Raw genomic sequence first — 16,147 nt, forward strand, 5'->3', positions numbered from 1 at the left:
AATGCTGTTGTCCTATTAATCTACATGTATACAAGGGAAGTGAAAACAGTTGCAAATAATACAGTAGAAAGTTAGTAAAGCATTCTCTTGCTTACCATCCTTCACTCTTGTGTTTTTCTTATTTAATAAAATTTTTGCAAGACTTCTATAATACTGTTTAATATTAAATGTGCTGTATTATGTGAAGGTATCAGTTCTGTGCATGTTTATTGGAAGGCCAGAATTTGGCACAGGGCACAGAATCTAACATATAAAAACCTCAGTACATTTAGAAACCATTTTTAGTCCTCACTGTTGCAATGATAGTCCCTACTGCTATTTCCAACTTTTAGTAATATTGGTCAGGGATAGAGATGCAGTGTCTTGCTAGCTCAGTGCTTCTGTTTTTCCTAGTCAGAGGGAGTATAATTATGCTGGATAAACAGACTTTATAGTTGTATGTTTTCTGAATCTTGCATCCAATATCAATTATCTTGTATTCAGTTCAAATATATTTTCTGGATTGAACTTATTTTATTATGGTCAAAAACCAGCACTTAGATATGTATGACATGTTTTCCACCCTGCTGAGCTATTTGTCTTCCAAGGTTAGTGCTTTATAGTGATACTCTTATATTTGTTCAACTAATGCTAAACTGAACCACTTCTTTAATAGGAATCAATCACTGCATTTGCATCTTAAACACTATGGAGTGAACTGTGATGAGTGGTTGTTGCGTCTCATGTGTGGAGGAGTAGAGATTAGAACAATTTATGCAGCTCATAAACAAGCAAAAGCTTGCATTATTTCACGACTAAGCTGTGAACGAGCTGGGACCAGATTTAATGTTCGAGGAACAAATGATGATGGTCACGTGGCTAATTTTGTTGAAACTGAACAGGTAAGATAAATGTACGTTGTCGTTCAGGTATCTTAATCTGAGCAGATTTATATAAATAGGAGGATAAAAAACAACTGGTGACATATTTATCCTTCTAAGATACTCAACCATCCTCTGCTAGTCCAATTAGTACACTATGCATAACCTATAAACCGCCCAGAGTGGTCCTGTAGCCAGAGAGGCAGTATAAAAGTTGAATAAATAAACAAATAAATAGTTGAACAATCGGTCCTGTAGCCAGAGGGGCAGTATAAAAGTTGAATAAATAAACAAGTAAATAGTTGAACAATCTGACAAGTAAACCTATCTGTAGAATAGATCAGATTCAGACTTTTGTTAAAATTTGGGGTAAAAATCTTGATTATATGGACTTCAAAATCTTAGTGCTTAGAAAGAAATCAGATTCAACTTCTTTCTTCTTTAATTTGAGCATCCTTGTATTATATGTTTTCTTATTTGCTTCTGTGCAAGTTCTAAAAACAAAGAATGTGATGGTTAGGATATACTAAGGGGATATCTGTGTAAATAGATGTGTATTCAACCAATTTCTCCTGGACATTGTGGGGTATGTCTGTATAAGCTGATGGAGGCAGAAGGTGGAATTTCCAAAGTTAAATCATGTGCAAGCTAAAGGGTTTCCAGTAAGAAGACTTAAAATTGGTTGTGTGCACCTTACATGTACAGTCTTCATGTCTCACTTAAGGCCTACCCTGTCATTTAAAAGCATTTTGTATCAACACACATGGAGAAGGAGTGTACCAGCCCTTCTCTCCTTCATTTCTGGATCTCTTACATGTTTGTGTATGGAGAGTGATGATTCTGATTAAATACTTCAATATACATGGAGGCTCCCCTAGAATATGAGTGCTCTAACATGTGAAAGTACAGAAAATGAGACTGAACTGGGCTTGTCTGTCTTACAGAAGTGAGGAGAAATACCATACTTAGGAGCCAGTGTTACAGAGATAAGAATCTGTTTCTTTAGCATTGGAAATTATATTGAAATTATGCAATATTCAGTGCTTTGTACCTTATGTCTTTGAAAGGATATTCAGTATCTGGAAAATGGAAACTGATTCTGCAAAAACTTTTACCTAGCAAGTCCTTCTTCTAGAGTATAACAGTTTATTCATAAGGTCTATCAGCCAAATTTTTGCCAGCCATTCTTCTGTTGAAAAAAGGGTCTGTTGTTTGTAGTCATTTGCAACTGATATCTGTGCTTTAAGGAACAAATCACACACTACCCCCAATTAATGCTTATTTCCATTCATTTGCGTCCTTAACTTTGCCCAGGAATAGTACAGAATATCCATAGGTAATTTATTATTTACATTTTGATATATCTATGAATACATATACTCGCCAGAATTCTTTTAGAGATTTATGCTAATGTAATTGCATAAATGTTGCAGTGAAATCTGCTAATTTAAGGAGTTACTGGTCGCATTTCTAGTCATACACCAGTCACATGACTTGACATGTGATCAGAAGTGGAAGTGGCAACTCATTAATTAATAGCAACTCAAAACCACTGTTTGTGTAGATATACTTATGCAAGCTTAAATCCAATAAGTTTCTATACTTATGCTGATATAAGTTCCAAATAGATGCTGACCCACCTATATTATCAATGAAATAACATATTGTGGCAGTTTTATACTATACTTGTATTTACACTGTAAATATATTTATTTTGTATGCATATTTATATTGTAAACAAACAGAGTTTGCCTGACAGATGTAAGTTGAATGTGTGCCAGGAATGATAGTTAAATCAGTTGAGAGATGTGACAGAACGCTCGTGAATGGAACTGTGAAGAAATTGGTTGGTATGATTCCTGGCTGGAGAGATCTCATTTTGTTTGTAAGGGTAGGGGGGCAGTAAGAACTATGTGTTAGTTAGGGTTATTGCTGTTAGTTAGAGCTGACTGTGGTCTGGTTCAATGAAGAAGAAGAAGAATGTGGCCTTATTGGAACGTGTTCAAATAAGTGTTCCATCTGTCTGTATGCATCTATCTAGAGGACTGAAAGTATTTAAATTATAAAAGTTAAATGAAAGGCTTGTGGCCATATAGTAAAGAAACTGATAGCTTGAACATTGTTCTAACAGTTTGCTTTTACCTGTTAATTGAATCCTTCTATTCCTTTCTGTTTCCTGTAAGTAAAACTTGTTTGGTTTACAGATCCTGTTCATTATTTTTGAAGAAATTATACCCACATGTATGGCTAAACAGTGCCAAGACACAAGGTTTATGCAGTGGCATCAAAGTAACTAAGGCTGTGTGCTTCATCAGCAGTATTCTTCCCTCTTTTAAAAGGGCAGTGTAAAATCAGCCTTTAGCTTGGCACTCGTTGAACAGTAGTGTAAAAGACAACACTGCCTGCTTCTTAGATTGTTGTTGGGGATAATGCAGGAGAAGGAGTCTCCAGTCACACATTAAATGACAACACCAGATTTTTTGTGGAGGGTTGGGAATCATTATTACTGACTGGCACCACACATGGGAAGAAAAGAGATGGGAGTGCCATGTATTTACAGACATTTTCATAAGCAGCAATAATTTAAAAAACAGGGTCTTTTAGCAGTAAGTGATATTGCTTATTAGTGACAGTTTGAACAACAACAAAAATTCCTATCTAGTTCAAATTGTGAAAGTATCAGGGAGTATTTTAGATAAGAGTTTGTTCTGCAGGTGAGGCATAGAGAACAAGTCTTGAAATGTAGCACAAGGTCTAAATTTATTAAATCTTCATATCTTTTTTTCCTGGATAGCTTAAGTTTTTTAAAAATTGTGGGTTTTTACCTAGTAACATTAACTACTTGTATTCCATTGGTTTTATATCATGGTGTATAAAAATTGTAAAAGTCTTCTTGTATTTTGATTATAAATATAGATATATTTGTGGCATCTCTAAAGATAATTAATACAATAACTTCTTCTTTAACAGGTAATATTCCTGGATGAATGTGTGTCTTCTTTTATACAAATTCGTGGATCTGTTCCATTATTTTGGGAGCAACCAGGTTTGCAGGTATGGGTATTATATTTGCTCTCTTGAACTTTCTTGCACATTCTTGTCTGCTTGGCGAGGAATTAAATCCTAGTGATTTCAGGAGATCGTATTCCAGGTTACATTTTGAAGAAATCAGGATTCTTTGGGATAATGTTGTTGTTTTTAACCAAAATTGTGAGTTCAAGTAGGAGTTCAACTAACTTTTTTGTTCTTTTTGTCCCAGATAATGCTTCAGAGCTTTTAGATTGCTTACCTTTGCAGATTTTTTTAAATCCTTACTTGTATTTAGAGTCTTAACTAAGTATTACTATAATTACAAATTAAATCCCTAAACTAAACTTGGAAAACTAGAAAAAAAAAACAGTCTTATGCAATGCTAACTTGTGATCTTGTTGGTGGGGAAACACATACACAAACTCCGTCTTTTCTGTACAGGATAGTAATTGGAGTACAGTATAGGGAAATGTGAAATGTTTTGTGGAGCTATCAATGTATGCACAGAAAAGTTGATTTAGTCATTCTGTTTCAGGTTGGGTCTCATCGTGTCAGAATGTCAAGAGGATTTGAAGCTAATGCACCAGCTTTTGACAGGTAAAATCCAGTTTCATGCAGAAGTTCTGCACTGTTTATCGATTCTAGTTGTTTACTAACCTAAAATTGATTGAGTATTTTTCCCACCTTACAGACATTTTTGTACCCTCAAAAATCTGTATGGCAAGCAAATAATTGTGAATCTTCTTGGATCAAAAGAAGGGGAGCATATGCTTAGCAAAGCTTTCCAGGTAATTATATTATGAATTTTACTGTATAATAAAATTTGCTATTATCTTAACATCAACATTGATAAGAACCAATATGCTGCTGTATGTCTGTCTGAACTCATGTTTCTTAATGTAAGAATAATTATAATTTTCAATATTTTCTTACGCAGCAGAGTCCCCATCATGATTCTCTTGGGCACATATTCAGTCTGGCTTGGTGTACGCACATGTGCCCCTTAGAATTGCAGTGGAGACTTTGTACAGTGGTGCCTCGCATAGCGATGTTAATTGGTTCCAAAAAAAACATCGCTATGTGAAACCATCGCTATGCGAAACACCATTTCCCATAGGAATGCATTGGAAACCGGTTAATCCGTTCCAATTGGAACGGATTGCCATCGTTAAGCGAAAAAACCCATAGGAAACATCCCTAAGCGAAACAATGTATCCTCCATTGGAATGTATTGAAGCTGACTCAATACATTTTAATGGCTTTGCGAAGTCAATTTTTGCAATTTTAAATGTGTCATACAAGGGTCAAAAATGGTTTTAAATACTTGGATTAGCTTCTGCACCCTCTAAAACGGATGCAAAAGTTAATTTGGCTTTGATCTGACTTTTCATTAATTTATGGTGAATTTTTTTCCCCCAACTTTTGACAGCTGTCAAAATCTGACAGCTCCATTATTTCCTATGGGGGAAGAAAAAATTCACAAAAAATTAATGAAGACTCAGCAACTGTTCTAAATTCTTGGGTTCGTTAGAGGACCCCCTAAGTTGTGTGCAAACCTGATTTGGCTTTGATCTGAACTTTCGTTAATTTTTTGTAAATTGTTTTCTCCCCCATAGGAAAGCATGGAGCTGTCAGATTTTGACAGGTCCATTGGTTCCTATGGGCCAAAAAAAAAATTCACAAAAAATTAACGAAAAGTCAGATCAAAGCCAAATCAGGTTTGCACATGACTTAAGGGGTCCTCTAACGAATCCAAGCATTTAGAACCGTTTTTGACACTTCTAAGACACTTTTTTAATTGGAAAAAAACATCGTTAAGTGAAGCAGGGGACCTAAAATCGCATTCGTTATGTGAAGCATGGTCCCAAACTTCGCTAAGCGAAAATCGCCCATAGGAAACATCGTTATGCGATGCATATTATTTTTAAAAAAGACATCGTTATGCGAATTCATCACTAAACGAGGCAATCGTTAAGCGAGGCACCACTGTATTTCCCAGTTTTGAATGGAGTGAACATTATTATTATTCATACATTAAGCAAAAGGATTTCAGCCAGGATCTAATATTGAAAGAACCATACAGTAGCTGCAAAGCAATACTGAGGATATACAGAGTGAAAATTTAGCTGTATCATTAGGAAATGCTATGGTCTGAGTTATCAACAAAATATGTACTTATTAGCCAAAAAAAGGATGTTAGCAAAGATACAGAGAGCTGCTTATGTTTCCACAAGGATTTGTGATAACATTGTAATGCTTCTTCCTTAACAAAAGTAATTTCTGATACATGTGGTGATCTAGTATCAGCCTTCTATATTGAGGAAGTTGGGAGATGCCATGAGTCATTCATGAAGATATAAAAAAATGGACCAGAGTCCATTTCAAATCACTAAATATCACATCCAAAGATGCAGTTCTAATGAATTAACACAGATTTGATAGAGGAAGCTCATGTCTTAGAAATTGTACGTTATAGCAATAGTAGCAGTCTGTTATTAACTACATTGTGCTCTTTGACTTTCAAAAAGTCCATCACAAATTTTCCTACTACAGGTTTAAAAAAAAGCCCACAGCAATCAAGGAAAGGACTGTAGATGTGATAAATTTGGTTCTGCCTTTTGTCTATAAACTAACATGACATTAAAATTATTGTTTATAAACACAAAAATAATAATATAGGCACATAATTTATTGACTACATAGGCAGCATCACATTTTCTGTGCTACCAAATATTTATTCCATTGAATTAGTATCTGTTGCTAATGTTTTTTATGTTCTCTTTCTTCCACTATTTTCGCTAGAGCCATTTAAAGGCATCTGAACATGTCGATGACATCAAAATGGTGAACTTTGATTATCATCAAATGGTCAAAGGTGGAAAGGCAGAAAAGCTGCACACCGTTCTTAAACCTCAGATACAGAAGTTCTTAGATTGTGGATTTTTTTTCTTTGATGGAAAGGAAGTTCAAAGGTTTGGATATGTGTTTTCTATTATTAATTATGTTAGAAAAGAAGATGTTTCTGATTTAACCATTATAGAAGTGCAAGAAAATATGAAATGTACTGTGGTGCATTGACTTACGAACACCTTGACCTATGAACATTTTGACTTACGAACAGCTCCGTTTACAAAATCTTGCTTTGACTTGCGAACAGAGCTTTGACCTACAAACACAAAAAGGCAGGAGAAAAGAGCAGGAAATTCAAACTGGTGGTGGCGAAGAGGTTGCTTCTTTGTAGCTCTTTCGCCCCAATGGTTTGGGAGAGGGATGCAGTGCCGGTGGGCCTTCCGGCTCGCCTCCTGCCTGCGGGCCAATGGTGGGAAATTCAAATGGCCTCCCGGCCAGGCTCTACCTCCCAGTGCTGGGAGGTATAAATTTTCCATTTACATGAAAACTAATTTTGAATTGCATGCATGAATTTAAAATTTAAAATTGTATGCATGTCTTAATCTATAATTATATTTCAATACGTCATCAAAGTTTTGTCAGTTGGATTTCTTAACTGATTTTATGCAGAAAGTGCGTGAAAGAATAAACCAATTATGATTTAAATAATTTTGTACACAAATAACCAAACTTCAGACCATATTTATATTAGAAGTATTATACTGACAAGTCATGTGTTCTGGTATAGAGTTGCAAATAAGTACCCCCTGTTTATGTGGAGACAAGTAAACATGCTGATTCCAACCACAAGAGGCAGCCCTGTATTGCAAGACTATTCATTTCTCCAGCTCTAGACAGGGCAAAGATGCAGAATTCAGAGCAGTGTCCTATATAAAACAGCTTTGCCAGGAGCATGGGGCTGTCACTGCCTTTCAGCAAGGAGGAGAACATCAGTCCTGGGTTCTGCTTCTCCTCTGTTTAAAACCAGTATCTGGGTTTGTGAACCCTTATGCAGGTTTGTGCTTTCCCCCTTTCAGCCTTGTGCCCTGCTAATATGAAGGCTACAAAGAGTTGGCTGTATATCTGTGTTTTTTCTCCCTTCCCTGCCCAATGTAGGGGAACATCCCTCTGCATGTTTTTCTGAGCTTCTTTCTCTCTCCCTCCACTCAGTATACAGACATCAGAGAGGCTGATCAGAGACATTCTGACACACAGTATAGAGACTTTTTTAAGCATAGTGTTTAGCTGAATATTGGGAGAAACTGTCTTCTGTTTCCTTGTCCTCCTTTCAGACAGTAACAGCTCTTTTAGCTAGACTGAATTCTAGAGAGAATTCAAGTTTGACCAGCCAGTCCTAGTCAGCTGACTTTTCCTATTTCCCCCTGTTTATGTGCATAGAGAGACAATGGTCTGTTTTGGTCATACCTGTGCATTGGAATAATGTGCATTGCTGGGTACCACAGTTTCAGAATGACATTAAAAAGCTAGAGCATGACCAGAGGAGGGTGACTTAAGGTGGTTAAAGGCCTGGAAGCCAAACTCTGTGAAAAATGGTTGAGGGAATTGAGTATGTTCAGCCTGGAAAAGAGAATGCTGAGATGTGAAGACTGACATGTAGAAGATGAGGCAAGCTTGTTTTTCACTGCTTGAAAGAGTAGAACCTGAAGCAGTTGATTTAAATGACAAAAAGGAGATTAAAACTAAGCATGAAGAGGATCTTCTTGACAGTAAGAGCTGTGCAACACAACAGTAAACTGCCTTGGAAAGTAGTGGACTTGCTTTCATTAAAAGTGTTTAAATGGAGGTTGGATGGCTGTCTGCCCAGAATGCTGTAACTGTGGATTTCCTGCTTTGTCCAGGGTATGAAATTGGTGATCCGAAAGATACCTTCCAGTGTTACAATTCTGTGACTGGAAGCATGCATTCAGGCCCCATAGTGGTGAAATAAGAATTCCTTATGCTTCAGTTTCTTTCCCTCTACAGATGTAAGGGCTATTATAAATAGAGGGGAACCCTCAATTTGCACTGTGTTTCTTTTCCAGAATAAGGAACTAAAAGCTCTTTTCCTGGCTTACTCATGACCAAGTACAAGTGAGGAGAGATAGCATCCTGACTCATTCAGTGTATTCTGGGATGCATGGCATTGAGGATGTTAGAGGTAGCAGGACAAGCTCAGGCTCAGGCATATAGGTTGGGAAATATTAACTACTCCCAAATACTTTATCTTTTAAGGCTGCATTGGTATAACTAATTAACGCATGAGGTTAAATATTGTGTGATTCCTGCCTGAGTACCTGTAAAGCAGTGGTCCTCAACCCTGGGCCTCCAGATGTTCTTGGACTACAACTCCCAGAAGCGTTCACCACCACCTCTGCTGGCCAGGATTTCTGGGAGTTGAAGTCCAAGAACATCTGGAGGCCCAAGGTTGAGGACCACTGCTGTAAAGCATGAAGTGTTAACATGTAAACATTTTATGCTGAAAGTATATATGTATGGGCCTCAACAGATGGGAAACCTTGACGTCTGAGCGTCCAGCCTGGAGGCAGGTGGTGCATCATGGCCTCTCCCAATTTGAAGAGACACTTGTACAGCAGGCCGAGGCAAAGAGGCAGTCCCGAAACAAGCAAAACCAGGGAGCTGGACAGGGGACAGATTGCATTTGTCTTCAATGTGGAAGAGATTGTCACTCTTGAATTGGCCTTCTCAGCCACACTAGACACTGTTCCAAGACCTCCATACAGAGCACTTTACCATAGTCTCTCGAGACTGAAGGATGCCTACACACATATATGTGTAGCTTCCTGCTAAGTTTGCTGGCCTTATCCTCCTTGTATTTCAAATATGACATTCTGATTATTGTCTAGCTTTTGCTGACTTTCTAAAATGCCACTGTAAGAGGAGTGCCACTATAAAAATATGACATCCTACAAAATTATCTGGGGATGAGGGAGAAGCACCTCTAGCTGGGAACTCGTATATTTTGTCAGTTGGATTTTTTAATATTTAAACTTCAAAGCAAGGTTTGTTTACTTTCCACTTACAACCTATAAAGAAGCAGAACATTTTGCATCCGGAAGCATTTAGATAAAATAACACCACTATTTGATATAGTGTGTGAGTGTGTGTGTGTGTGTGTGTGTGTGTATATATATATATATATATATATGTGTGTATATATATATATATATATATATATATATATATATATATATATATATATATATATATATATATATATATATATACACACACACACACACACACACACATATACATATACACATATACATACCTACGTACCTACGTACGTACGTATGTATGTATGTATGTACTGTGTGTTTGTGCCAGCAGTTGTAATTCAAATAAACACTAGTGACTTGGTTTATAAATAATAATAAATAACTTTTACACAGAAACAGAAACAGACAGACAGACACACAATATTACATAAGTACAGTACTTAGTTATTTGTTATGACAGACATTCAGGGGTAAATACTTTTCGGTTAGTAATATTTTTGTATTCATAACATTTAAACTTCAGTCGTAGTATATACTATTCATATCTTTATATTTCAATCTGAGTGTCTGAGATATATATCCTAAGAGATCTTTATCTTATATTGTATCCCTTTTATCTATCTAAACAGACTTCTGGCTGACACTGCCTTTTATAGCAGCTTGACTGACCATAGATACATTCTGATTGGTTAAATAATCCTATGCAAATACAGCATTCTGCTCCTGACAAGCACATCACAAATATTCTTTTACAGATAAATATATGTTCTCTGTTGCATAAATACCAACATTACACCTTAATATTTACAGCAGAGTTGAGCTCTGTGTATTTCTTTTTAAATGTACCTGAAAATGGCATGAGATGACCTATTCTTAATTTTGGAAAGGCAATGATAAGATAGGAAATTGACTCTGTCTTTTATTGTTGATTTATAATGATAACACATCTGTTTAAAATACTTGTGCTTATTACAAACAATGTTTAAACTCTTTATATTGTGTGCAGAATACTCAGTATTCATCTTTTTGTTGTGTTTGTCACAGAACTCAAAGTGGTACTATAAGAACAAACTGCTTGGATTGTTTGGATAGAACAAATAGTGTTCAGGCATTTGTTGGCTTAGAGGTAAGAATCTCGTGGCATTGCCCTTAATATTTTATTGTGGATGTTGATGCTGCTTGAAAGGTTGAACAATACATAAACAAAGTAAGCCACCTGCCTCAAATTACAGATTTAGATGAATGAGGCGCTAGGAGTCGCATGACTGTTCAGCCCTTAGCTAATTCTTCCATTTCCTCCTGTTATAGGAGAAACACATGTGTACGTAGCACTCATCTTGTGCTGTGTCTCATGTGTCCCCTTGCCACTCCCAGGTGCAGTGGAAGATACTGTCCTATCTGCAAATACTATTTCCAGTCCAGTTGGCTTTTGTAGAGACAACAGGGAAGGAAAACTGTCTCCTCTATGTCAAAATGTCTTGGGATGGATGGGATTGTTTCTAAATGTCTTGAGTAATGTTTTCTTTCTTACTCTGACCTTTTGAAAGAACATGTTATGAAGTATTGTTTAGGAAATCTCAGTGCAAGCACAGCAACATTAATAGTGTCTTCTGTATGTGATTTTTATGAACTAGTGTAGGAAGTGCAGCACAGACTTTGCTCCTTGCCACTACCTTTGAGTAGAAAAAGATAGGACTGGATTCTTGGTTGACATGGTGGAACAGCATATATGCTTTCCAATCAAACAATATGTGAAAAATTTATACAGTTAATAATTACTTTTCCATTTATTTGTTTTTTCTCCATCTTTTGCATATCTTTCTGAGTGCTCTTCATCTTGCTGGAGGGCCCACTGTTTTCAAGTGCTCAGCAAATCTTTTGGTTTACTCAGTTCAGTGTTTCAAATTTGACCTCAGTTTTGCATGATAAACTTTTATCTAAAAGCTTTGTCTGCGTTCCTGAGATCTACTACATGGCTGTATTCTTTGAACACTATTTAGATTATTGAGAACATGTTGTAAGGAATAAAATGCCTAAAATTAAAATTCCATCGTTTGGAAGTATTTTCTGTTTATTTTTGTTACTAATAACGTATTGTAATCTCAATAATAATTATGTTCATTTATTCTGTTCTCAGTTTTGATCTTTATCTGTCAACTACAACAGAAATGATTAGTTTCCAGTAGTTTTCCAACTTTCTGAACTAAAAACCAACTTCATGTCTGTTAACTTGATTTATCCATAGCTGAAAGCATTTCAGGTCAAGCACTTACTTCTTAAACTATCATTTTATCCTTTAACTGCACTTCCTTTTTCTTACTTTTTTTTACCAGTGCTACAGTAATAAAATTCTTCTCATTTTCCATATGACTTAATTTGTAATGCAGTATGACATAGCTGCTCCTGTGCTGAATATTCCTACATCTAGGTCATTGGCTTACTTCAGGTAATCCTCCAGATGATCAATGGGAAATTAACCATGCTTGGAGTGCTCCCCACTCCTTGCATAGCTTTTCATTTTCAGTTTATACATTAGCTCAAAATATTATTTACTAGAATGTCTAAATCAATAAAACTTCAGTTGGCACTTACAGTCCAAACAAGAACTGGAAATGGTTGTTGTGGATTTTTCGGGCTCTTTGGTCGTGTTCGGAAGGTTGTTCTTCCTAACGTTTCGCCAATCTCTGTGGCCAGCATCTTCAGAGGATAGCACTCTGTGCACAGAGTTGTATCTTATTTCCTATCATCTATTCTATGCTATTGTACAATTGCCTGAATTAAGCTTCAGTTGAAATTTTAGATTATAAATCCTCTTGGACAGGTTATTGCACCTATTGTCTGGCATGTCACTTCACCACTGAGGGCACTGTGTACTGAAATTTATCTTAAAATTAAAATCTGTAGGTTCTTTAGGTGGAAGGAGATAATAAAAAGAAATAACTAAAATTATCAGAACTCTTTCCTAAATAGAATGGTTTTATAGAACTTTGGGCTTTAATCTGTTCTTGTGTTCTCTGATTGCAGATGCTAACAAAACAACTAGAAGTTTTAGGTTTGGCTGAAAAACCTCAATTGGTTACTCGGTTCCAGGAAGTGTTTAGGTCCATGTGGTCTGTTAATGGTGATTCAGTCAGCAAAATATATGCTGGAACTGGAGCTCTGGAGGGAAAAGCAAAGGTAAGTAATGCTTTAACAGTAAGCATTGAATACTGTTTTTATCAAGGGTTGACCTATAGTCCTGTTGAGATTTGTTATTGACTACTGTCTTAATTTCCTGGGCTGTTGCTATCACTGACTGTATTTCTTGCCTAGTGAGAGGTGAACGTGGCTCTGCCAGCTTATCTTGAATTAACATAAATTTAAATTTTCTTTTTGCCTTCTCTTTGTCATTGTAATTGGCTTAATGAGTTTATCCAAGGTTTGTGTACAATGAAATGGCTCAAACAAAATAGTCATTTGCCCCATTCCCCTTGTGATGTGTTTCTTGCTATATTTTGCGAATACATGCTACTAATCCCACAATCCACTGCTGTTAATAGTCCTGCCTTGCTATTTTAAACTGTTCAATTAAGTCAAAATATTCTCCTTCTGCTGTCACATAGCTGTCAACTGTACCCTTGGGGTACTGTTTATTTACAAATAGCCAATTTCACAGTTCAGTACACATTGCCTTATTTTGAGCAGCATGAATGTGTGTAAAATTGAGTTAAAATGTGTACACTATTTTGATATAATATTGTTAGCTATAGCTTTGTATTTATATGGCCTTTCCAAGGAATAGTATTAAATGTGAGAAAATAATGATGTTCTCATTGCATGTTTTTGTTTGATGCTACATGGGACGGGTTCTTCACAAACTGTCAATTAAGATCAGAGGGTTGGGTTGTTGTTTTAAATTATGACTTGAAATGTGTGATTAGATAACTGCATATTTCAATTTTTCTCAAACTATCTAACATCTTAATTAACCTTTCTTTTCCTTTCCTCTTATTGCCTGATATGTAATTGGTGAGTGTAATTCTTGAATACTGTCAAATATGCTGTATCCTTAAATTTTAAAATATTTACCCCATCCAAATTATTAAGGAACAAAACAGTAAAGATTTCAGTTGAATTATTTACTTAGTTTGCCTTAAGGACAGTTTTTCTTTTTCTAAACCAAAGAGCAGCTTTTTTTTTTAATTGAGTCAGCTTGAAGTGGCTTTTGGCATTTTCTCTTTATTATTGCACAGAACCCAAAGAGCTATGGAAGCACACTAAGTGGCTTGATGTGTCCAATACAGTTCTTTATTTTGAACATGCCATAGCACAAACTGCTCTTTGCATCTTCTTTTAGGTCAAAAATAGCTCCACATCTATAATATGAATGTAATACTTAAATGCCTAGAGGGTTGTAAAGATTTTACAGAATATAGATATAGTAAGACCATAAGAAGATGATTGCAAAAATATTGTTATCAAAATGCACAGTATATTTATTCAATAATAATATTCCTTGTTTGAAACTATAGCTATTTCAGTGCTCAAAAGATTCAGATCTAGTTTAATGTAATATTTTTTAATTTTAAGAAGTATCTTTTCCAAACTTTTTTCAAAGTGGATTACAAATAAAATTAATGCAATATAAAAATAATTCATAAAAATAATCTGAAACATATCTGAAACATATAAAAAATAAGGCAGAAGCTGAAAACAGTTTAAAGTTTGGAAAAGGAAGACATACATTAGTCTAATTCTGAACAGAAAAACTCTTGTATGCAAGTCTGCATCAAGCTCATTTCAGTTAAAAGGACTGAACATGTGCTTTAAAATTCTCTATAATATATTTTTATTTTGTTGATGCTAACTACACGGCTTGCTTGAGTAAAGGCAAAGTATTCTTGGACTACACTGCATGATTTCTGGCTCCCTTCCATTCTTTGCCATCTTTAAAAGATTTCTTTGGATAGGTCTCTTTTGTAATGCTAATTTAAAAAAAACCACCATTCAAAATATAGCATCAGCAAACACAATTCTAAAGCCTAAAGGGATTAAACACATCACAGATTAGCTCATTATTAGTAGATTATAATGTAGACATTTAGAATAAAATATTTATAACTGCCAGTGTTTTCCAACTCTGTAAAATATTTATACAAATTCTTCCTTAACAGGCTGGAAAGTTGAAGGATGGTGCACGTTCTGTGACCCGAACAATTCAAAATAACTTTTTTGATAGCTCAAAACAGGAAGCTATTGATGTTTTATTGTTGGGGAACACACTCAACAGTGATTTAGCAGACAAAGCACGGGCTCTCTTAACCACCGGCAGTCTCCGTGGTATGTGTTTCCAAGTTCTTGCTCTGTAACATCTATTTTCTTTCCACTTGCGTTTTTTTGTCCAATTCATTATGTTCTGGGTATTCAAGCGAATTTCAAAGTAACAGTAATTTATAGTCAGCTTTCCTTTATTAATAGTTGTAAATAACTGCATCTGAGGAATCCATTATAAAGGAATGAGTATTTTCAGAATACATTTATAAAAGAGATCAGGCATATGATGCCAAAATGGTACTATATGAAATGATTCCATTTCATTAATTTCAAAACTTGTTCATTCTTTGTTTTAGAGATCTGTTAGTACTGATGTGGATGGTCGTCTTGTAGACTAGTGATTCTCAAACTTGGGTAACCCAGATGTTTTTAGACTGAAATTCCTGGAAGCCTTTTCTACCAGCGGTGCTGGCCAGGAATATCTGGGTCACCCAAGGTTGGGAAACCACTGTTGTTAACAATAACTACATATATATTCTCTCTTATTCACATCATGATAAACCAGAGTTCCAGGTGTCACTTACTGTTTTATGAGTTGCATTATGGTGAGTGGTGGCCAGCTGTTTCTGCTGCAAGAGGGAGCAGATAACAAGCCAAAGACATTCCTTCCGTAGTTAATGTTATATTCAAGCCCAGGAGTCTTTCTTGTCCCTCACACAAGCCTAGCAGTCTTTCTTATCCCTCATACAAGAAGCCAGAGAAAGAACCCATGGTTTGTTCTAGGCTTATATTTGTGAAGGAGAGACAAGTGAGGCTGCTAAGTTTTCCTAGGTTTGGGCACCATATTAAACAAGGTTTGTGGCTACGTGTGCATGAAGATGTTGCCTCATTCATAATTCTTTATCTTATTGTACATCTCAGCATGCTCATACGCTTGTACTTTAGGCTTTCCACATATACATAATTGGGTGTCTGGTGATATTAGGGGAGTTAATGGAACATTGCACTGTTTCAGAAGCAAGTCTCATTTTTGCAGAGTGGGAAATATATGAAATAATGTGATGAGAATTGCTCTGCAATGTTCAAACAAGAGTA

The 16,147-nt window shown here is 35.8% G+C and overlaps 1 protein-coding gene across 39 annotated transcripts in view; it reads left to right on the forward strand.

Annotated features, from left to right (window-relative positions):
- Positions 1 to 16,147, forward strand: part of SYNJ1 (synaptojanin 1) — a 69,385-nt gene that overhangs the window by 13,850 nt on the left and 39,388 nt on the right. For 25 of the 39 annotated variants that reach the window (XM_020796249.3, XM_020796245.3, XM_078388919.1 and 22 more), the window contains 8 exons: positions 656 to 881; positions 3,831 to 3,914; positions 4,426 to 4,487; positions 4,582 to 4,678; positions 6,693 to 6,862; positions 10,844 to 10,925; positions 12,824 to 12,976; positions 14,953 to 15,118. In XM_020796249.3, coding sequence (XP_020651908.3) covers positions 656 to 881; positions 3,831 to 3,914; positions 4,426 to 4,487; positions 4,582 to 4,678; positions 6,693 to 6,862; positions 10,844 to 10,925; positions 12,824 to 12,976; positions 14,953 to 15,118 — 1,040 coding nt within the window. The remainder of the gene's footprint in view (positions 1 to 655; positions 882 to 3,830; positions 3,915 to 4,425; positions 4,488 to 4,581; positions 4,679 to 6,692; positions 6,863 to 10,843; positions 10,926 to 12,823; positions 12,977 to 14,952; positions 15,119 to 16,147) is intronic. The other 14 variants (XM_078388918.1, XM_078388916.1, XM_078388933.1 and 11 more) reach the window with 1 other exon arrangement.

This window comes from Pogona vitticeps, chromosome 3, assembly GCF_051106095.1.
Source record: "Pogona vitticeps strain Pit_001003342236 chromosome 3, PviZW2.1, whole genome shotgun sequence".
NCBI classification, from domain to species: domain Eukaryota; kingdom Metazoa; phylum Chordata; class Lepidosauria; order Squamata; family Agamidae; genus Pogona; species Pogona vitticeps.